Source organism: Acipenser ruthenus, chromosome 3 (genome assembly GCF_902713425.1).
Source record: "Acipenser ruthenus chromosome 3, fAciRut3.2 maternal haplotype, whole genome shotgun sequence".
Classification (NCBI taxonomy): domain Eukaryota; kingdom Metazoa; phylum Chordata; class Actinopteri; order Acipenseriformes; family Acipenseridae; genus Acipenser; species Acipenser ruthenus.
Window position 1 is genome coordinate 48,243,781 of NC_081191.1, and position 22,845 is coordinate 48,266,625.

The 22,845-nt window shown below is 38.8% G+C and overlaps 1 protein-coding gene across 3 annotated transcripts in view; it reads right to left on the reverse strand.

Moving 5' to 3' along the window:
* Window positions 1-22,845, reverse strand: part of LOC117435654 (copine-4) — a 193,013-nt gene that overhangs the window by 147,672 nt on the left and 22,496 nt on the right. For all 3 annotated transcript variants that reach the window (XM_059013133.1, XM_059013139.1, XM_034058993.3), the window contains exon 2: window positions 15,293-15,482. In XM_059013133.1, coding sequence (XP_058869116.1) covers window positions 15,293-15,463 — 171 coding nt within the window. In that variant the 5' untranslated portion in view covers window positions 15,464-15,482. The remainder of the gene's footprint in view (window positions 1-15,292; window positions 15,483-22,845) is intronic.

Here is a 22,845-nt window from a genome sequence, read left to right on the forward strand (position 1 = left end):
TAGAAGGGAAAAGCAACTACTTTACAGCACTCTGGTTTTCGATTCCAACCCCGTTTGTTATATGCAACTGGAATGGAAAAACCACTACTACAAATTAAATTCCAAGTTTAATTCTTTGTGTCTGTATGTTCATAAACCCGGCACTTACTGTGCTAAATCACTTTGGGGAGTGAGTTTTTTTCTGCATGTGCTTGATTATTACGAGTACAGCGTACAAACAAGCTGAAAGCTATAGGTTTGTATGTATGTAATGAATACTGACGAAATACAGACAAATCATTTTGACCGTAAATAAATAAAACAAATAAATCTATTTTTTATTTAGTCATAGGGAAAGGTTTTGACTAAAAAATAACAGGTAGGCAATAAACATTAAACAACAGGGTGGAACAACCACAAAAACACATCCTAAGAAAAAAAAAGGGCAAGAGAGATGAATAAATCATATCCGGGTAAACAGGTTGTGGGGGCGGAGGGAGTGAGAGTGTCTAATGCTTCAGCGTATGATACTCTTTGAAGCATGGAGCAACGCACAGAGATGGGCGCCGCCTCTTCGCTGTCATTTGATGTTGATGGTAAATTTTCTTCACTTATGTCTTCACTGACACACTCGATGACATTTGATTCAGTAGAAGAACTGTATGTGTTTGAATTTAAATCAGAATCTGAATTCAGTATTATTACTAATACTTCTTTCTCGCCAGTTTGCAAACACTGTTGACATTTATGTGACTGGGTTTATTATATGTAATTCAGTCAATATCTGGCAGAGAGCGCAAGAGACCAATAAAAGGTGTTACAGAAACCTAGTGTTACAATATTCTGTGATCAGGGGTTTCATACTCCCTGGGGACCAGAGAGCAGTGAACGTACCGGTACTTCCGTACTATTCAAAGGGTTAATGAAGGAACAATTCAATAATTGATCATTTAAAACACACACATGCACGCACCCAGCCTAACTGAAATGATGCACACAATCATAGAATATATCACATTAAGCTTATTAATGGTATATAGATTAAGTATATGGCAAGTTTACTTTTAACGAAATTCTTCATACAACAATATGAGGTAGATTACTTATAGTCACTTCATCAAGTTTCACTAAAAGTTAATTCACAAGCAAAGTGTGCAAACGAAATAATTAACAGTTCAATTCTATGTGAATGTGTTGCAATTAATTTAGTTACATGAAAAGAAAATGCAACTGGTATTATACTCAATGGTTCCTTGAAGCTTAGACTTTTGGACAGCTGTTTTGGAAACTCAATCTGTTGAAGTGTCCAGTACAAAAAGCTCTCCTCTCACAACAAAGTCTTCAATCCACGTTGGATCAAACTCGGCAACAAAGCTTTAAATTCTCGATAGAATCAACCAACAGCTGCAACAAAGTCTTCAGTCCTCGGTATAGGATCCACAACAGCGCCCGTCCGCTCTGTCCTCTTCGTTGAATCTTTAGCTACGGCGGTAGCAGGGCACAGTTTCTTTTGGATACTGTGGTTTTAGGTGTACAACAGACCCAGAATGATTTGTATGATAACAGTCGCTGTAAGTTTTATGGCAGTCCTCCAGCCGGGCCTGAGTCTTGTTGCTTGTGGTCGTTGACCCGCTTGCAGCTTGCTTCCTTCTTAGAACGTCTTTACTCAACGGAAAGGTACCCGACGAATCAGTACAAGTTCCAGGTAAATCTAGGTTTTAAGGTGTTTTTTTGTAAAGAAAACAATGGCAAAAATTGTTTTCTAGTAGCGATAGTGCCCTCTCGATGAGGGCTCTACCATGTGATAACTGACCTTGACTTTCTTTTTTCCCCACTCTGCTCAGCGGGTGACTCGGTGGGTAACTTGGCGGGTAAGAGAAAGTCTTTGGATCTGGGGCTGTTTAAAAAAAGCTACTATGGATTTTTAGTGTCCTGTCTTCATTCATCTTTTCTTTAGTATGCACTTCTGAAGATAATAAAAAATAACGGTTTGAAATACAGCAACTGAATGACATTGGTGCTACTTCTCACAAGGTATGACACAGGCCCGGTTTTTGGGATGGAAGCGCATCACAGTCTTACGTTTTGATTGGTCCTTGTCTGTCACAGGAATATGTCGTCACACGAGCGGGAAAGCTTGCAGGCATTTTCAACATTGCGATCAGAGAGAGTGATCTGCTTTTCACAACCTTTCAGTTAAAATATAATGTGGTATTTTGCTGTACTAATATAACAAGTGATGGGTTATTACTTTATATGAATTATCATGTCAAGCACGAATGTAAGAATTGGTTTTCTGTGGTGGTGTACTTTTTCAAATGGCATTGTTTGCACTATATATTTTAATAACATATATATATATATATATATATATATATATATATATATATATATATAGCTCAAAGAGCCAGCTGCCCAACGTTTCGATATGTTGTACATATCTTTCTCAAGGGAGCCTGTGTTTGAATCCAAACATTGGAGGTATTTATAGGTTTTTGACAGCATGACAACTACTTGTTATTGTTTACATTCAAATCCATGATTTATTCTTACATGATGTAATGGTGTTCTATATATTGTGACATCATTTTTACTTCTATCTTTGAATCTGTATTAATTCTAATTAACACTACTTTATATAAACTTATATTTTTATTATATCATGCAATGCTGGCTTTGAGGATCAGTCTAGATTTATATATATATATATCTTCCACACTATTACAGTTTTGTTACAGGATACATTAGATTATCTCTAATGATTTATATAGACTGCCCCTATTTTCATTTATGTCCAAAATTCTGGGCCGCTTTGCTTTTCAGATAATTTCCCAAATTGTGGGAAGATTTGGTTTGCAGATAACATCCCAAATTCTAGGCCGCTATAGTTTTCAGATAACATCCCAAATTCTGGGCCGCTCTGATAACGCCCCAAATTCCGGGCCGCTCTGATAACGTCCCAGTTTCTGGGCTGCTTTACAGTAGGGATATTCTGCTCAACTGACAGCTGAGTTTCTAAGTCATGCATTACAATTGTCCCTTTCTGGTCCGATGTCAAAAAGACATAAAAGACAGGTCTCTAGTCATTTTTTCTCCGGAAAAAGCCGAGAAAACCATTCAATGGCTGAGTGAGACCGATAGGAGCTGAGAGAAGCTGAAAAAAAAGAAAAGGGCGAATATGAGCAATACACATAGCCCCGGCACCACAGAGATAACACAGTAAACAAACAAGATAGCTGCTTCTACATCCAGCGCTCAAAGAATATCACAGACATTTGCAGAGCTTTTTGAGATGTTACAGTAATAAAATAATGACTTGGATCACATTATTGAGTTTGGTGATAAAACGAGTGATCAGGAGATGATTTATTGGTATGCACTACTATGAAGAGGTACAGTGCCTTGCGAAAGTATTCGGCCCCCTTGAACTTTGCGACCTTTTGCCACATTTCAGGCTTCAAACATAAAGATATGAAACTGTAATTTTTTGTGAAGAATCAACAACAAGTGGGACACAATCATGAAGTGGAACGAAATTTATTGGATATTTCAAACTTTTTTAACAAATAAATAACTGAAAAATTGGGCGTGCAAAATTATTCAGCCCCCTTAAGTTAATACTTTGTAGCGCCACCTTTTGCTGCGATTACAGCTGTAAGTCGCTTGGGGTATGTCTCTATCAGTTTTGCACATCGAGAGACTGAAATTTTTGCCCATTCCTCCTTGCAAAACAGCTCGAGCTCAGTGAGGTTGGATGGAGAGCATTTGTGAACAGCAGTTTTCAGTTCTTTCCACAGATTCTCGATTGGATTCAGGTCTGGACTTTGACTTGGCCATTCTAACACCTGGATATGTTTATTTGTGAACCATTCCATTGTAGATTTTGCTTTATGTTTTGGATCATTGTCTTGTTGGAAGACAAATCTCCGTCCCAGTCTCAGGTCTTTTGCAGACTCCATCAGGTTTTCTTCCAGAATGGTCCTGTATTTGGCTCCATCCATCTTCCCATCAATTTTAACCATCTTCCCTGTCCCTGCTGAAGAAAAGCAGGCCCAAACCATGATGCTGCCACCACCATGTTTGACAGTGGGGATGGTGTGTTCAGGGTGATGAGCTGTGTTGCTTTTACGCCAAACATAACGTTTTGCATTGTTGCCAAAAAGTTCGATTTTGGTTTCATCTGACCAGAGCACCTTCTTCCACATGTTTGGTGTGTCTCCCAGGTGGCTTGTGGCAAACTGTAAACGACACTTTTTATGGATATCTTTAAGAAATGGCTTTCTTCTTGCCACTCTTCCATAAAGGCCAGATTTGTGCAGTATACGACTGATTGTTGTCCTATGGACAGAGTCTCCCACCTCAGCTGTAGATCTCTGCAGTTCATCCAGAGTGATCATGGGCCTCTTGGCTGCATCTCTGATCAGTCTTCTCCTTATATGAGCTGAAAGTTTAGAGGGACGGCCAGGTCTTGGTAGATTTGCAGTGGTCTGATACTCCTTCCATTTCAATATTATCGCTTGCACAGTGCTCCTTGGGATGTTTAAAGCTTGGGAAATCTTTTTGTATCCAAATCCGGCTTTAAACTTCTCCACAACAGTATCTCGGACCTGCCTGGTGTGTTCCTTGTTCTTCATGATGCTCTCTGCGCTTTAAACGGACCTCTGAGACTATCACAGTGCAGGTGCATTTATACGGAGACTTGATTACACACAGGTGGATTCTATTTATCATCATTAGTCATTTAGGTCAACATTGGATCATTCAGAGATCCTCACTGAACTTCTGGAGAGAGTTTGCTGCACTGAAAGTAAAGGGGCTGAATAATTTTGCACGCCCAATTTTTCAGTTTTTTATTTGTTAAAAAAGTTTGAAATATCCAATAAATTTCGTTCCACTTCATGATTGTGTCCCACTTGTTGTTGATTCTTCACAAAAAATTACAGTTTCATATCTTTATGTTTGAAGCCTGAAATGTGGCAAAAGGTCGCAAAGTTCAAGGGGGCCGAATACTTTCGCAAGGCACTGTATGTGAAAAATACAGCGAACAAGGGGTGGGGCGGGGCTGGAGAGTACTGAGTGTCCTGTTGATATGCAGTGCCTTTTAAACCTATTTTACTGTGAAAAAACCTTTAAAACAGCACATCTAAAATAAACTGCACTTGTGAAAATAAATTGGACCTACTGAATAAATGGACCGCAAAGTGTCAATACATGAATCAAAGTTAATGTATTTTTTACTCTTCCCAGAAAACATTATTTTTTATGAAGAAACAGAAATAATATGTAAATGTTAAAATATATATATTTCTTATTACAATGAAGAAACTACATTGCACTGATATAGATACATGAAAATTAATTAAAGCAGTTGTTTTCCTTTATTAAAGGCTAATATTAAAACACATTTTTGAGAAGGAACATGGTATTCCAAAAAAGGACATCTCATTTGCTTATGTAATGCCCATCAATATTGTAGCGTTTCAGGTTCTTTTTGGGACAGAAATGAGTCTGTTTATGTTTACAATAGTGAAATAATGACAAAATAAAATCATAAAGTGAGGGAAAGGGGACTGGAAGTTGAAAGTGAAGGTGAAAATAAATGATTGTAGTAGCTTTTCTTTTACCCTACCCTTTCTCACAATCTCTCTATCTCCCCAGAACACAACCTTCTCTCACACTCTCGTCTTCCCCAATCCTCCCCCACCCCCCATCTTTTGTGCCAAACCTGCACCCGAATTCACCTCCACACACAACCCTTGCACGCACACACCACCATGTAACCCATGCACACACACCACCATGCAACCCCTGCACACATACACCACCATACAACCCTGCACACACACACCACCACTATGCAACCCCTGCACGCACACCACCACCATGCAGCCCTTGCACACACCCCACCACCATGCAGCCCTTGCACACACACCACCACCATGCAACCCCTGCACACACACCACCACCATGCAGCCCTTGCACACACACACCACCATGCAATCCCAGCATGCATACACTCACGATGCAACCCCTGCACACATACACCACCATGCAACCCCTGCACACATACACCACCACCATGCAACTCCTGCATGCACACACCACCATGCAGCCCTTGCACACACACACCACCATGCAACCCCTGCACACACACATACCCTCTACACTATCCTGATTCTATCCCCTCCCCCAGGATCACTACAATATAGTTGTAGGAACAATTCAATAATTGATAATAGTACAAAAAGCTCTCCTCCCACAACAAAGTCTTCAATCCCACGTCGGATCAAACTCAGCAACAAAGCTTTCAATTCTCAATAGAATCAACAAACAGCTGCAACAAAGTCTTCAGTCCTCGGTATAGGACCCACACCACACAGCGCCCGTCTGCTCTGTCCTCTTCGCTGAATCTTTTAACTACGCAGGTAGCAGGGCACAGTTTATTTTGGATACTGTGGTTTTAGGTGTAGTACCCCACGTTAAAAACTGCCGTCCTCAACCGCATGGGTGCTACTCCAGAGGGCTACCGCCGCAAATTCCGGGAGGAGAGCTTTTCTGCAGGGAAACACCCCAGGGCCATCGCGCACCGGTTGCAGGATTACGCACGGGGATGGTTGAACCCGGGAGCCACCACCACTGCCAGGCTGGTGGGTGTTAGAGAGAAGAGAGCGAGCAGAGCGAGAGAAGGCGAAAGAAAAAGGGACAATAAAACACAGTAATAAAACTACAAACAAAAGTGCTGCTTATGCAGTGACCCCACTGCTGCTAAGCCGGTCAGCACGGGTCTCTGTCCTACACTTAGTTGTTCCTATACACTGGGGTTGGCCAGGGTTCCCCATACATCTACACATGTCCCCTCGGGTACGTATTTATTTATATTCCTTTGTGAAATTACTTTTTATGCAAGGCTGTCCCTCAGCCGGGCTCGCCTGCTCCTTGTTTCACTCTGGCCTCTTCTGCCAGCGACACTGTATTTCCCCGAACACGGCCACCCAAGTGCACAACCAAGCCAGTTCTTATGGGCCGAGCAGTCTCCCAAGGCCCGCCCCTCAGCCACTCAGAGAGAGGGAAAGCACACACACCCTCTTCCCCATCTCTCCGTGTCATCGCCATGACCGACAGGCGGATCCCACGGAACCCTCTACCTGCAGTAATACGGATGTGCCAGACAGTCAGTCCAGATCTCCCCTGTTACACTTGGATATTTACAGTCTTTTTCACTCTGCTAAATAGCCACTTTCATGAGATAATTAGTGTATCTTGCCTTTTTTAAACTCACAGTCCTTTCATGTTTTAATGTAATTTTCCACTGCGACATCGCTAGTTTATGTCTTCCTTCGATTGTTGTTGCATGTGTGAATTATCTGTACATAATTCAACTGTCTCGCTCAGCCTAATCCAGTTTAGGTGCCGGTCCTCTAATCATTAGGTCACATAGTTCAGTCTGGAGGATTATCAGACCTCAAAATGAATAGAATGGTGGAGTTCAATATATTTTATTCACCTATCACATGCAAAAAAATAAAAAATACAATAAAGGCCTATATCAGCTCTTTCACTTATGGGTTTTAAGAGACCAGTGCCCTTCAACAACTTAACATAAATACTATTGTATTCTATTGGTAAAATATTCCTTATCTATTACTGATAGTGTAAACTGTATGCTATAGATAACGTTTAAACAGTTGGACTATGCAAATATGGTTAAATTCCAATTCAGGCACTTACAATCTGGCCTACCTAAATTTCCTCCTGTAGTTCAATTGGCTAAGCAATTCCTCACTTCTCCTACTTTAACTGCTGTTACAGTGTGCTAGCAAAGTAAATAGCTGCCGCATGTAAAGAGCTTTGGTATCCTATGGGATGAAACGTGCTATATAAATCCAAGGTATTATCTTTCATTTAAATAAAGAGCTTTTTAAAACTAGGGGTAAGGTAATTTTGAGAGTTAAAAGTGTTTCAAGACCCTGGGTTAATCACCCTCAAAAGGGTGAGAAAGGATCTGTCTGGTATGGTAAAGGGGGTTCTAAACCACCCAGGGTCTTGAAATGTGGTATGCTAGCAGCATAAGGACCTCTCTTATTGCTCCTGGAGTTTCAGAACCCTCCATTTGTGTGAAAAAATGGACATTCCTTTACTTATCAGTGCCCACTTTGGGATGCTGGTAGAGGGCACAGCAAGTTTCTTGTTGTTTTTTTATTTTATTTTTATTTAGCACATTCTTATCTCAAACTCAGCTGTGGGTAAACACAACATGCAAGACAGGTTGTTTATAATTGGGCTTGCTACTCTCTACCTGCCTGTAACCCTTTGCGGTCCATTTATTCAGCGCGTCTCAGGCGCGTCAGGTCCAATTTATTTTCACACGCGCATCTTATTTTACACACGCTGTTTAAAAGTATTTTTTTTCACAGAAAAACAGATTTAAAAGGTACTGCATATCAACAGGACTACTGCATCTCCAGCCATGCCCCACCCCTTTGTTCGCTTTAATTTTCACATACCTCTTCATAGTCGTGCATACTGATAATTAATCTACTGATCACTCGTTTTATCACCAAACTCCTCAATAATGCGATCCAAGTCATTATTTTATTACTAGAACATCTCAAAAAGCTCTGCAAATGTCTGTGATATTCTGTCCATGATATTCTTTGAGCGATGGAAGCAGAAGCAGCTATCTTGTTTGTTTATGGCCGTGTTATCTCTGTGGTGCCGGGGCTATGTGTATTGCTCAGATCCGCCCCCCTTTTTTTCCCGGCTTCTCGGTTCCTATCGGTCTCATTGAATGGTTTTCTCTGTGTTTTCTGGAGAAAAAACGACTTGAGACCTGTGTTTTGGGGGAAATTGTAAGAACTCCATTTAAACGGCTATGGTATCAGACAGGTAGTCTCCCAGTGTTTTTGGAATGATTCCTGCAAAGACTGATTTATATACAGTATATATATATAAAAAAAGATTTGCAAACAGCATTTTGCATTATATGCACAAACAGGCATGTACAACAGGGTGTCAAACAAGTAGTGAATGTGCTAGGAGGATGACAATTGATAGAGTACAAGTTCCTGTGCCTTTTTGTTCCGATGCTGTACCTACCCTTAGGTGGTTGAAACCACCATATCGCCTGCAATTTCAAAAAAGCAGTGTTTTAAGTGTTTTTCAGCAACAGAACCAGCTATTAAGTCCATAAAAAATTCTCTGGTATGAGACTGGCAGTCTGTAACTGATCCCTGTGTTTCTGGAATGATTCCTGCAAAGACTGACTTTTAACACCAAAAAAGAGACGAACGTGGCTTTAAGTGTACTGTGCGCAATCGACCATTTATGCCAGGTTCTCAAAGGCTGTGAAAGTGCTAGGAGTACCTGTGGGACATACAGATAATGAATCCAGAAGCTCGAGTGTCTAGCTTATTTGGTTCCCATGCAGTACTTGTCCTTAGATAGCCGAAACCACTGTATCGCTGTAAAACTGTGTACCCTATAAATAACACTTTTTATTGTGTATTTGAGGAACACAACCACTTACGAACTTCATTTAAATTGCTGTGCTATCAGAATATCAGTGTATAACTTTGCTGGGTATTGCAGTGCATGCTGGGTATCAAAAGGCTGTCACTTTTACAAAAGGCCATCAAATTTTAAAAAAGGCAGAAACTTTTACAAATGGCCATCAAAAGGCCGTCAAAGTTAAAAAAAAAAAAATAGGTGTGCTCCTAACCCTAACCACTGGACCACCAAGCCTACTGATCAGGAAGCGCAATCTTTCTGCATTCTTTAGAAGTACAGTATAAATAATAACGGTAAATATAATTATTAATCATAATACTCATACTTTGACGGTTTTTGTTCTATTTATTAGGCGTGGCTGCATTTTAGTAAAAGCAATAGCGGCGGGTTGAATTTGTTTTTGGTGTTTGATGAAATGGATACATTACTTACCTGCAAAACAAAGGAAGAAAACACAAGAGTCTACAGAGTGCAAAGCAACAAAAAGTTATACTGAATCCCTTTGGATATTTTTTATGTTGGCTTTAATAAAAACATATATCATTTTTAGTAGTTATTATAATTTTATCATGAGGTAAACATTTTAAATGGCACACAATTATGTGGAGATAGGAAGTAAATGTTAACGTAAAAAACATTCACAGTGCACGCTATTTTGTATTATTTATACTAACTTTGCAGAATAGAATGCAAATACGACAGTTTCCAAAGAGATTACTTTTTAATTCTGTGCATCCAAATACTCGTAAATTAAAACTTCTAAGAATTAAGCCTACTATTTGTTATTCTGTTCTAAACCAGCAGTTTGTCTCCCAAACTATTGTGACATTAAATTATTTATGTGGGGGGGAATGGGAGAGAAATGTGTTCATCACATTATTCTCCATTTTATTGCAACCAAGGTACCGTTCAGTTGAGTGAAAATTGTAAAGGGGTACTTAAGCTGTAACCTCCAGATAGAAGGGGTACAGTTTCAAAAAAAGGTTGAAAACCCCTGACCTACAGTATAAACTATCTAGATAAGGAAAATGTTGACTAATACAATACAATAAGATTTATTTGAAGTTGTTGAAGGGCACTGGTCTCTTAAACCCAGACGGTCTGATAAACCCCTACGCATGACTATAAATTGATGGACATTACATAAGCAAATGGATGTCCTTTTTTGGAATACCATGTTCCTTCTCAAAAATGTGTTTTAATATCAGCCTTTAATAAAGGAAAACGACTGCTTTGGTGTGTGCGTGCAGGGGTTGCACGGTGGTTTTTCATGTATCTATTTCAGTGCAATGTAGTTTCTTCATTGTATTAAGAAATAGTTTTTTTTTAAAAACATTTACATTTTATTTCTGTTTCTTCATAAAAAAAATGATGTTTTCTGGGGAGAGTAAAAAAAGCATTAACTTTGATTCCTGTACAAGGGTTACTCTTAAATGAATTTATGATCCAGTTTATGGTAAACTGTGCATGCATGACTTAGAAACTCAGCTGAGCAGAATACCCCAAAAACTGGGCTGAAATTGAAAAACCAGAGCGGCCCAGAAACTGGGACATTATCAGAGCGGCCTGAAATTAGGGACATTATCTGAAAAGCAAAGCGGCCCAGAATTTGGGACGTAAATGAAAACAGGGGCAGTCTATATGTAAAACTGTGATTACATTAGAGATAAGCTAATGTATCCTCTAACAAAACTGTAAAAAATAGTGTGCAAGATATATATTTGCTATTAAAATATATCACACAATTATAGATATATGCTATTTGAAAGAAAAAAGTACACCACCACAGAAAGCCAATTTTTACATTCGTGCATAACATGATAATTCATATAAAGTTTGTTATATTCATACTGCAAAATACTGCATAGGTTGTGGAAATCAGATCTCTCGCTCTCTGATCGCAATGTTAAAAATGCCTGCAAGCTTTCCCACTCATATGATGACATATTCCTGTGACAGACAAGGACCAATCAAAACACGAGAATGTTATGCGGTTCCATCCCAAAAAACAGACCTGTGTCTTACCTCTATCTCACGGTCTGAAGTGCTTAGACCGAGATTTTCTTTTAAGTCAGTTTGCGTAAAAAATGACGCAGCATACATTTATAATTTAAAATATTGTAACGACCCGGACAATTGTATTGTTGCAGGACTTGTTGTCTGTCCTGTTTGTCTTGTCTATCTTTTATGTTATGTGTATTGTAAGGGGAACGGGTCACGCCGTTAGTTAGCAGCGGGAAAAGGGGGACTGCAGACCATGGCTCGATTGGTTGAGCCGGACAGCGGCGGGAGATGAGGCGAGGTTATATAAGGTGGTGCATGAGTGACAGAGGGAGGAGAGACTGAGAGTGAGAGAGAGCGACAGCGACTTGTGAGAAAGCGAGAGAGATAGCAATAGAGGATAAATAAGGGTTTGTTGTTTTAGTGGCGTGAATTCCGGCTCCTGACAGGAATTCCCTGTTTATTCCAATAAAAATTCGAGACCGAGAATTCCACACTGTCTCCGTGAGTCCTGCTTCATAAACCTGACAAAAACGTTACAATATGTTTACAATTTCCCAAAGAAATCTTTGTAAATTCAAAATCTTTTAGCAGAGCCAGGGAAATCTCCCCCATCAAGTCGCACCCTGTTTGTATCTGTTAGTTCCAGTATCATAGAATGCATCTAGTCTGCTGTTCTACCTCCGTGCTGTGAACACACCTTCACTTCTCAAAATACACTTTCTAGCAGTTCTTCTGCTACAGACAGCAACAACAGAACAACAAATGAAACCCGTCAGTTTCGCCAGAGTACTTTTCTTTTTTATTTAGGATCTCTACAAGCCTGTGCATCAAGCTACATCATGTCAGTACAATACAGGGTGTCCCACTTGAAAGTAGCCCGTAAGTATTTCATTTAGATGTTGGCATTCAGTCCATGTCCACGTTGGGAGTGACATTCCTGTATAAAGTTTGTATATGTAGAGTTTGTAATAACGAGGATTCCTGTACATGTCTTTACTGCTCCATCACGTGATTATTTATTTATTATTAATTTGTACGTTGTAATACTTGTACAGTGCTCCCTTGCTATAAGGCTCTCGTTTATAATGCACCTTGGATATAACACTCCTACAGCAGGTCCCTCAATTACCTATACTAGTGATTCATGCAATATTTCTACAGTAAATACAGTACCGGTGTTGTTCAAACTGTAAACAACGAATGCTTTGTTTGATTTAGACATTCAAGTTATAAAAAAAGTATTTAATACCCTTTTAAAGGAAACTGATAAGAAAATATACAGTTTAATTTGAAATGCAGTAATAAACTGACTCTGTTGTGATTGAGCAGTTGATTCAAACAATTTAACAGTAAAAGCTGGAGTTTTTCTGTGTAAATAAATCTAAAACAATAAAGAGGAGGCAACATGTTGGACAATGTTAATAATAATATTAATGATAATAGCAATAGCAGTAATAAAACAAATTTCAATGAGATGGATACAGTAATTGTATCAATTGAATATGTGATTAAAACCAATATTAACTGAGATTAAACATTTTAATCACAAGATTAATCGTGATACATTTTTGCTACCCATGATGTAAGGAGTACTTGCAAATGAATGAGTGAATTCTCTGGATGACATGCATACGTGTTCGCAGCTGGATTGACAGGAGATGGAGATTTATTTACAGACACACAGAGGAACCCCACGTGATGCTACCAGCAATGGTAGGTCATGTGGGACATACTGCCCAGTGTACAAAAACCAAAACAAACATTGTACAAAAACTATCAAAATAAGATTTTGATAGATGGAGTTCCTGATTCCTCACCTGTCTGCTAAACTTGGTGGGATCTACTATCCCAAAACTAACTCCTTGTTGCTCGGGCAGTTCATCCAACTCCAACCTTGGATATATGCTCGATCTCCGTTAGAGCGGGTCGCTTCGTTTCCTGAACCCAGTCATTTCAGCAGCACAGACGGATCGATGTTTCAATCAGGACCGTTTTATTCCCACCTGCCGATTAACCCTTTGCAGTCCATTTATTAAGTGCGCGTCAGGTGCGTCAGGTCCAATTTATTTTCACGCGCGCAGTTAATTTTAGACGCGCTGTTTAAAAGTATTTTTTTCCACAGTCAAACGGGTTTAAAAGGCCCTGCATATCAACAAAGCACTCACTAGGCATCTCCAGCCCCGCCCCACCCTTTTGTTCGCTATCGCTTTCACATATGCTAAGAAATAAATAATAATAATAATAATAATAATAATAATAATAGTCGTACATACCGATCAATCATCTCCTGATCACTCGTTTTATCACCAAACTCCTCAATAATGCGATCCAAGTCATTATTTTATTACTATAACATCTCAAAAAAGCTCTGCAAATGTCAGTGATATTCTCTGAGTGCTGATGCAGTACCATCCAGCTTGTTTCCTTATGACCGCCCCTATCTGATGCCAGTGGCAAGTATGATTATTCATGATATACGCCCTTTTTTCCGGCTTGTCTCGGCTCCTGTCGCTCCCACTCCAGCCATTGAATGGTTTTCTCGGCTTTTTCCGGAGAAAAAACGACTAGAAACCTGTTTTTTGCGTTTTTTTGATGATGTCGGACAGGGTCCTACATTGGACCGGATAGGAATAATTGCAATGTCGGACCAGGTCTGACATAGGACCGCAAAGGGTCAAGAGCTTGCAGCTGGTAATCACACACGCTGCTTTGTTCCTGCAACTAAACACAGCAGGCAGACTGCTACACACAGAGCGTCGGTTCCCCGTTAAAAATCAATCCCACTATTATTTATTTCTACCAACACTCACATTTACAATAAACAATCACAGAATCCCCCTCCTTATGTGCATGGACCCAGCCCTGCTACACCATGACAGATGCTAAAAAGCTTTTGGTTAATTGTATGCCTTTTTAGTGTGAGAAGGCGATTTACCTAGCCTTTAGAGTTGTACAGTGTTTTAGACACGCACTTCCTATAGACGTGGTATGTGTGTGGGATGTGCATGGAATGTGTGTACTATGTCACATAAATAATGACTGTGGAGACAGAGCATTGACTTCCTAAGGTGCATGGAAACCCCGGCCATTGTTTGGAAAAAGTGTGTTGCCTCTCGTTTGCTCCTTCTCCTTCATCACTTGCTTGTTCCCATTTCATAATGGCAATGGCTGAGCCTGTTTCAAATAAACCGCCCCTAGATGCAGTCGCCCTCATCTGCACCGTCATCAATATTGCCCAATGCTAACATCCAAATGAGGACTCCCCTTAAATTATGCAGAGCACTGGCATGAACATGGATGGAAAAGGACAGGGCAAAGCACCGCACCAAAATCGCATTACAGGACAAATGCAGTTTGCTCCCGTTTGCAACAAGTTTCTTCATCAAAACCCGGGGGCAAACACATTTTGCCCTAGCGTTAGAAGTTTGCCCCATCAGGATGTAGTTCAATTAACTCTTTTAGAAAAAAATCAAACAAGGTTCTCATGAAATAAATAATTTTTAACTAATGCCAACACATTCTTTCCAATGGAATATCAAATCAGAAGAAACAGCTATTCACCTGGGGTGCATGTGGATTTGTTGCCATTACCAGTTTTGCTTTAAGCTACCTGTGGTTTCTCAGTTCCCCATCAGGACAAAACTTAATAACTGAAGGTCAATAGAATCTAAAACTACTGATTATACAATTAGAGCATCAAGTTTGATTTTCTTTAAGAATGGCACAAAATACACATACAAATATAGACAAATCATTAGCAGCCCAGTGTTTTTTTATTTTTCAAGCACGCATGCACACTTACCTCTAGCCATTGGCCATGAGACTGCATTTGAAGGATCACACAGGGGTCCGGTTTGGAAAGTGCATCCCGGTCTGATATCCCTTTGCATGCCACTCGCAGTTCAACTTTGGTCAGGCAAGGGCTGTTAAAAATTCCAAGCGTGTTCGCCGCTGACTCGTATATGTTGCTCATTTTCTTCAAATAATGTGTGCTAAAGCCCATAAAAAACAATAAAATGGTAATTAGGAGAGAGCAAAGTATTAAGGCAAAGCAATAATGCAACAGTTCTAGTAATATTAGATATATTGGTTCTGGGTTCAGCTAAATGAGGTTTTCACTCAACGGACAGAGAAGCTATTGCTAAAACACATCCCGAGGATCTATGATTTCAGTGGAAGCTGTTGTCAAGGAATGTATTTCAGATATTTATTGTTGTTGTTGTTTCAGTACACTACTGGGTGTAAGGGCAACCTGCTATGGAAAGAGAAACCCAGCTACCATTGAGCTGTTTAGATTGGCCTAATAGGAGGTGACATTTACTGGAAAGGTCAAGTGGAACCCTGAGGCCTATGTGAGTGCCTCTTACCTAACCACAGTGATGGTACACCCTCTGAGATGTATATATTGTGTTAGGCAAAACAGCAAACACTGAATGCACCCCAAGCAAGTATAAGGATAACATAAATCTTTCAATCAGGTTCAACCAGCAGGTTTAGAAAACTGATCATCAGGGTTCAAGCTTTCAAAAGATGTATGTTGTCGCCTTTTTTAATAACTCTAAGGATTTACCTTCATTTTGGTTTACATTGTATTACTTCTAACCACAGGGTAAAATGAGCATATTAGAAATGTCATAAGACCAAGGATCCACTGATAGTTATAGTGAACTGCTCTAGAGGCAGAACTATTTTTATCTACTGAAATGCCACGAATGCATCAGGGGTTGAAAGAGACTTGATTCAAAGTGTTCTAGTTTATTTATTCATTTATACAGCATGTCTATAAAGAGGTCCACTGAGATGTATTATCCCATTCACATGGATGCTTTAACCAGCAGCATGGAATAATATAATAAAGCTAATATAATTTAAATAGACTTCAATTAAACTGATGTCCAAATAACTTGACCTCTGGTCTAATATAACTATGGTACATTTGTCAATGAATTATGTAAGATGTGTGTGTAATAAATTAATTAATAAGTGTTAAAGGTCAAAATATTTATGAATTGTATGAATATAAAGTTTTATCAAACAAGAATTTAGATATTGTATTTTAGCTGTTCTATGCTCATTCTTGTCTACATATTTTTAGGAAAATTGTGTCATGATAAGTAAATACGTTGTGAGTATTTCATTCATTTTCTCTTATTCTAGAAGAGATATCATCTCATGTAGTTTGGACCGTGAAGCTGAAAAGAGACACCGGATGACATCTGCACACAAGAAAAGATGTACTGAAATTTGACAAATCCTTACCAGTGATTGGTTGATTTCTTGTATGTGATTTGTAATATTTAAAAGTAGACTATGAGAAAGAAATATACAGCAGATAGTGTCCTGAAAAAGGAGCCTAAATGTTCACTACATTTTACCATTTTTATTTTAGGTTAAAATGTTACAGTATTTGTAAAGATAAAAAGTACTTCTGTTTTACTGTTCACAATAGCGTACATAGCGTCCAAGAGTGCATAAAGGACAAACCCGTAGTATAGCTTATCAGAAATGAAGACTGTTTGTTTGCAGCAGGGGTGTCAATACTCCCTGTAGGGTAGTGTGTGTGTGTGTGTGTCTGCGTGTGTGTGTGTGTGTATGTCTCTCAGTCCTGGAGCCTAGAAGTACAACAGGATATGGAAACTGTTATACTTCTGGACGCTGTCTTTCAGTTAAAGGGGAAAGGAGAAAAGGTACTGAAATCGTGGATAATAACTGATGCCAGCGCTACCACAAACACACACACAATAACAATGAGAATAGCAATTGTAAACTTGTATTTCTTTAAGCTATAATATTTGTTCACCGTACTAGTAATGACTTATTCATTTGAAGCACTGTTCAGGTAAGCAAGCAACACCTTTTAAATGTATGCAAGTCAAAAATAAAACAGACAGAATACAGGAGGAAGCTTTGCCTCTAGTTTTAACTATTTTTAACATCTAATATACTGTACGAAATACATAGAAAACATTGAAATATGTGTTGTTTTTTCAATACAGTAATGTGTTTTCATTACTGTATTGAAAAAACAACACAGGAATATTAAGTGTCAATGTTTTAAGGACTGCATCTCATTGCTCCATCATCACTTTTAATTCCTCATGTAAAAACAATGGGAACTGATTGTTTTGTTTTCATTACTTTCAATCCATCAAATGATATATATATATATATATATATATATATATATATATATATATATATATATATATATATACAGTGCCTTGCGAAAGTATTCGGCCCCCTTGAACTTTGCGACCTTTTGCCACATTTCAGGCTTCAAACATAAAGATATGAAACTGTAATTTTTTGTGAAGAATCAACAACAAGTGGGACACAATCATGAAGTGGAACGAAATTTATTGGATATTTCAAACTTTTTTAACAAATCAAAAACTGAAAAATTGGGCGTGCAAAATTATTCAGCCCCCTTAAGTTAATACTTTGTAGCGCCACCTTTTGCTGCGATTACAGCTGTAAGTCGCTTGGGGTATGTCTCTATCAGTTTTGCACATCGAGAGACTGAAATTTTTGCCCATTCCTCCTTGCAAAACAGCTCGAGCTCAGTGAGGTTGGATGGAGAACATTTGTGAACAGCAGTTTTCAGTTCTTTCCACAGATTCTCGATTGGATTCAGGTCTGGACTTTGACTTGGCCATTCTAACACCTGGATATGTTTATTTGTGAACCATTCCATTGTAGATTTTGCTTTATGTTTTGGATCATTGTCTTGTTGGAAGACAAATCTCCGTCCCAGTCTCAGGTCTTTTGCAGACTCCATCAGGTTTTCTTCCAGAATGGTCCTGTATTTGGCTCCATCCATCTTCCCATCAATTTTAACCATCTTCCCTGTCCCTGCTGAAGAAAAGCAGGCCCAAACCATGATGCTGCCACCACCATGTTTGACAGTGGGGATGGTGTGTTCAGGGTGATGAGCTGTGTTGCTTTTACGCCAAACATAACGTTTTGCATTGTTGCCAAAAAGTTCGATTTTGGTTTCATCTGACCAGAGCACCTTCTTCCACATGTTTGGTGTGTCTCCCAGGTGGCTTGTGGCAAACTGTAAACGACACTTTTTATGGATATCTTTAAGAAATGGCTTTCTTCTTGCCACTCTTCCATAAGGCCAGATTTGTGCAGTATACGACTGATTGTTGTCCTATGGACAGAGTCTCCCACCTCAGCTGTAGATCTCTGCAGTTCATCCAGAGTGATCATGGGCCTCTTGGCTGCATCTCTGATCAGTCTTCTCCTTGTATGAGCTGAAAGTTTAGAGGGACGGCCAGGTCTTGGTAGATTTGCAGTGGTCTGATACTCCTTCCATTTCAATATTATCGCTTGCACAGTGCTCCTTGGGATGTTTAAAGCTTGGGAAATCTTTTTGTATCCAAATCCGGCTTTAAACTTCTCCACAACAGTATCTCGGACCTGCCTGGTGTGTTCCTTGTTCTTCATGATGCTCTCTGCGCTTTAAACGGACCTCTGAGACTATCACAGTGCAGGTGCATTTATACGGAGACTTGATTACACACAGGTGGATTCTATTTATCATCATTAGTCATTTAGGTCAACATTGGATCATTCAGAGATCCTCACTGAACTTCTGGAGAGAGTTTGCTGCACTGAAAGTAAAGGGGCTGAATAATTTTGCACGCCCAATTTTTCAGTTTTTTATTTGTTAAAAAAGTTTGAAATATCCAATAAATTTCGTTCCACTTCAGGATTGTGTCCCACTTGTTGTTGATTCTTCACAAAAAATTACAGTTTCATATCTTTATGTTTGAAGCCTGAAATGTGGCAAAAGGTCGCAAAGTTCAAGGGGGCCGAATACTTTCGCAAGGCACTGTATATATTAGCTCAAAGAGCCAGCTGCCCAAAGTTTCGATATGTTGTACATATCTTTCTCAAGGGAGTCTGTGTTTGAATCAAAACATTGGAGGTATTTATAGGTTTTTGACAGCATGACAACTACTTGTTATTGTTTACATTCAAATCCATGATTTATTCTTACATGATGTAATGGTGTTCTATATATTGTGACATAATTTTTACTTCTATCTTTGAATCTGTATTAATTCTAATTAACATTACTTTATATAAACTTATATTTTTATTATATCATGCAATGCTGGCTCTGAAGATCAGTCTTGATTTGGCCTCCCCAGCGCAACAGCATGCAGAACTTTTGAATGAATTTTGTTTATTTATTTAAATTATTATTATTATTATTATTAGTTTATTTAGCAGACGCCTTTATCCAAGGCGACTTACAGAGACTAGGGTGTGTGAACTATGCATCAGCTGCAGAGTCACTTACAACTACGTCTCACCCGAAAGACGGAGCACAAGGAGGTTAAGTGACTTGCTCAGGGTCACATAATGAGTCAGTGGCTGAGGTGGGGTTTGAACTGGGGACGTCCTGGTTACAAGCCCTTTTCTTTAACCACTGGACCACACAGTGGCCAATTCATGACAGGTTCTTGTTTATGGTGGGGATCTGGGGAACAGTTTAAGAATTATCTACTGTACATTACAGTGTGTGGAGAACTAAGCCAGACAAGAATGGGACTGACCTTTACTGGGATTTTACTGGTACTCCCGAGTTAACCCAGGCACTTTTTTTATCAAAAAAAGCATCATAGGATCTTTAATTTTCACAGTGTACACACAACTTTAGTTTAATGCCTTTTCTGAAGGATGACACCTCCTAGCATTGTGTCCTCTCACACCATGCTGGGATAATGGTTGAGCTCAGAAGGAAGAGTGCCCCTTCCAGCACTAATTCCTGCAGCCCCTGATATTCGTCTTTCAAGTATTGACAAGATGGTATGGCTGTAACATGTTTGTGGTTTTATGTAGGCTTTAAAATTGTGTTGCATGCTCTATAATAACATAACTTTACTGTTTAGGTGTTTTACTGTAATAAAACAGTGCAAACAGCCAATGGCTGTGTGTGACAGGATAGCGCCAGGAATGAGACTCGGAGGCTGGAAAGCTGCAGTGAAAGCGCTGTTGCACACATTTATTTACAAACAAAGAATAAACCAAACAAATAAACAAGGCACAGGGGCCACAATAAGAGTTAAACAAAACACAGGAACAAACACCAACATTCTTACCTTTAGGCTGGGCAGAAACCTTCGCTAAAGGTTCTCTTAACAATCCTTCCCCCCAAACTCCTTCACCAAACAAAGGGGTTTTCTTCCCTTTATATACATGTGGCCATTCCCCAATTAGGGAATGGCCACATTCCATCTGTGGTTATTGGCAGGCATGGTTTTTAACCCCACGCTTACTAATGACACAAGAACACAGAGACAATAATTTTCCTTGCAGTACTGTGTAATGTGCGATTAACCTGCAGTAAATATGTCTCAAAAGAATTTTCTTTAAATATCTGAAGACAACAATAGGACAGTTGAGTTGTGTGCAGCAGAACAGACTTGATGCTACATTAAATCCAACGATGAACTGTGAGTAGAATATTATTGTGATGCTTTTTTTATGTTTTTGGTTGAATCTTTAATAACATTGTTGGGTTAAGTTATTATTATTATTATTATTATTATTATTATTATTATTATTATTATCACACAATGTGCTTCAAAAAGACCTTTTGTAATTTTGTTTATCTTAATCTACATTGGTTGCGGGTGTAGTTGGTGGCATTTTGAAGCAGAAATTGATTATTGTGCCGTCTTTTGTTTAGTAACAAATTTGACTGAATTTTGTAACCAGAAATGTAATATGTTTTTATCAAGTGAAATCATTTAGTTCTGGTGCATTTTTAAGCAGTGTATGCTTAAAAAAAGAATTTAGTAGGCTACATTTTTTTTCTTCTGTACAGTATAGGTACAAATGACTAAAAACAGAAGTGTTTTTACGAGTACAAATGCAAAATTGTATTTTTGTGTGACTGTTGTAAAACAAATGTATAAATTGTTGACAAGCATCCAATATAATAATGCATTATTCTTTGTATTATTTTTCTGACATAAATGCAACAAGTAAATAATCCCTGTTGAATTCTGTCATAAATACAACAAGTAAACTGGAAGTTGCAGGCAACTTTACAGCTTCCAAGCATTTACAGCACAACAAAGTATGGTTTCATACAAACATTTTGTTAATTGGAAAGCATAATTTTAGAGTATGCATTCCAGTAGCTTATAACTATTCAAACAGAGTAAATGCATTAAGAAAATGTCTTATTTATAACAATTAATGTACATTAGTATATGACTTTATACACCAATTTTCACATCTGTGCAATAAGCGGTTTCAGAGAAGAAAATCTTTGAATATCGTCAAAAACGCATGGAAAATCCAATATAGCGGCCATACCATGTGACATGTCCACACCATTTTCACTCAGGTTCATGTCCTTATAGGCTTTTACCCATGTATGAAGTTTCGTGAAATTTTGAGCAACATTTTCGACTCCATGACGGCCAACTTAGATTGACAAAAACTTAACAAAATTAGAAACATAAATACTCTAGAATCTAATCACATATATGGCACAAGTTTCAAATTATTATATACTTGAAAAAAATGCATATTTTATACAGCAGAAATTTGATTGGCTTGTGGCAGCCATGTTGTTTTATGCAGCAACATGCCAAAAGCAACAATGATAAAGGGTGTTACTAATTTTATGATTCCAGAGTTTCACAACAATTGGTCAAACTGTGTCCGAGAACAAGACAATGGCACATTTTTTAAAAATGCACTATGGCCACCAAATCATGTGACCTATCGCCCTAATTTTCACAGACACAACATTCCAAAAGCCTCTAACATCTTGAAATATAAGAATATAACTCTCTACCACAGAAAAATAGAGGGAAAAAAGCCAATATATGCACATTTAGTAAAGCTGCAATTTGATTGGCTCATGGTGGTCATGTTTTTTTATGTAGCAGCTTTTCCTTAATAGCACTGGTAGAGGGCAGTACGAAGTTAAAGTATACCAAGATTCACGTCAATCGGCCTAAGGGTTCCTGAGGAGTTGTCATTTAAGTGTTTCACACAAAATCCAACATGGCCACCACATCATACGACCTATCGAGTTTTCATTAAATTGAATCAATCATGGACACGAGAGGACTATGTAGACACAGTTTCACAGCTGTACTATTTTCCGTTCATGAGAAGAAAAGTTTTGAAAATCTTCCAAAAGTCACGCACAATCCAATATGGCGGCCATACCATGTGACCCAATACCACCATTTTCACTCAGGTACAAGTCTGCATAGGTCTTTACCAATATCTGAAGTTTGGTAAAATTCCGAGCAACTTTTGACTCCGGATTTTGATTGGTCCATGTCGGCCATCTTGGATTGACGAAAACTCACC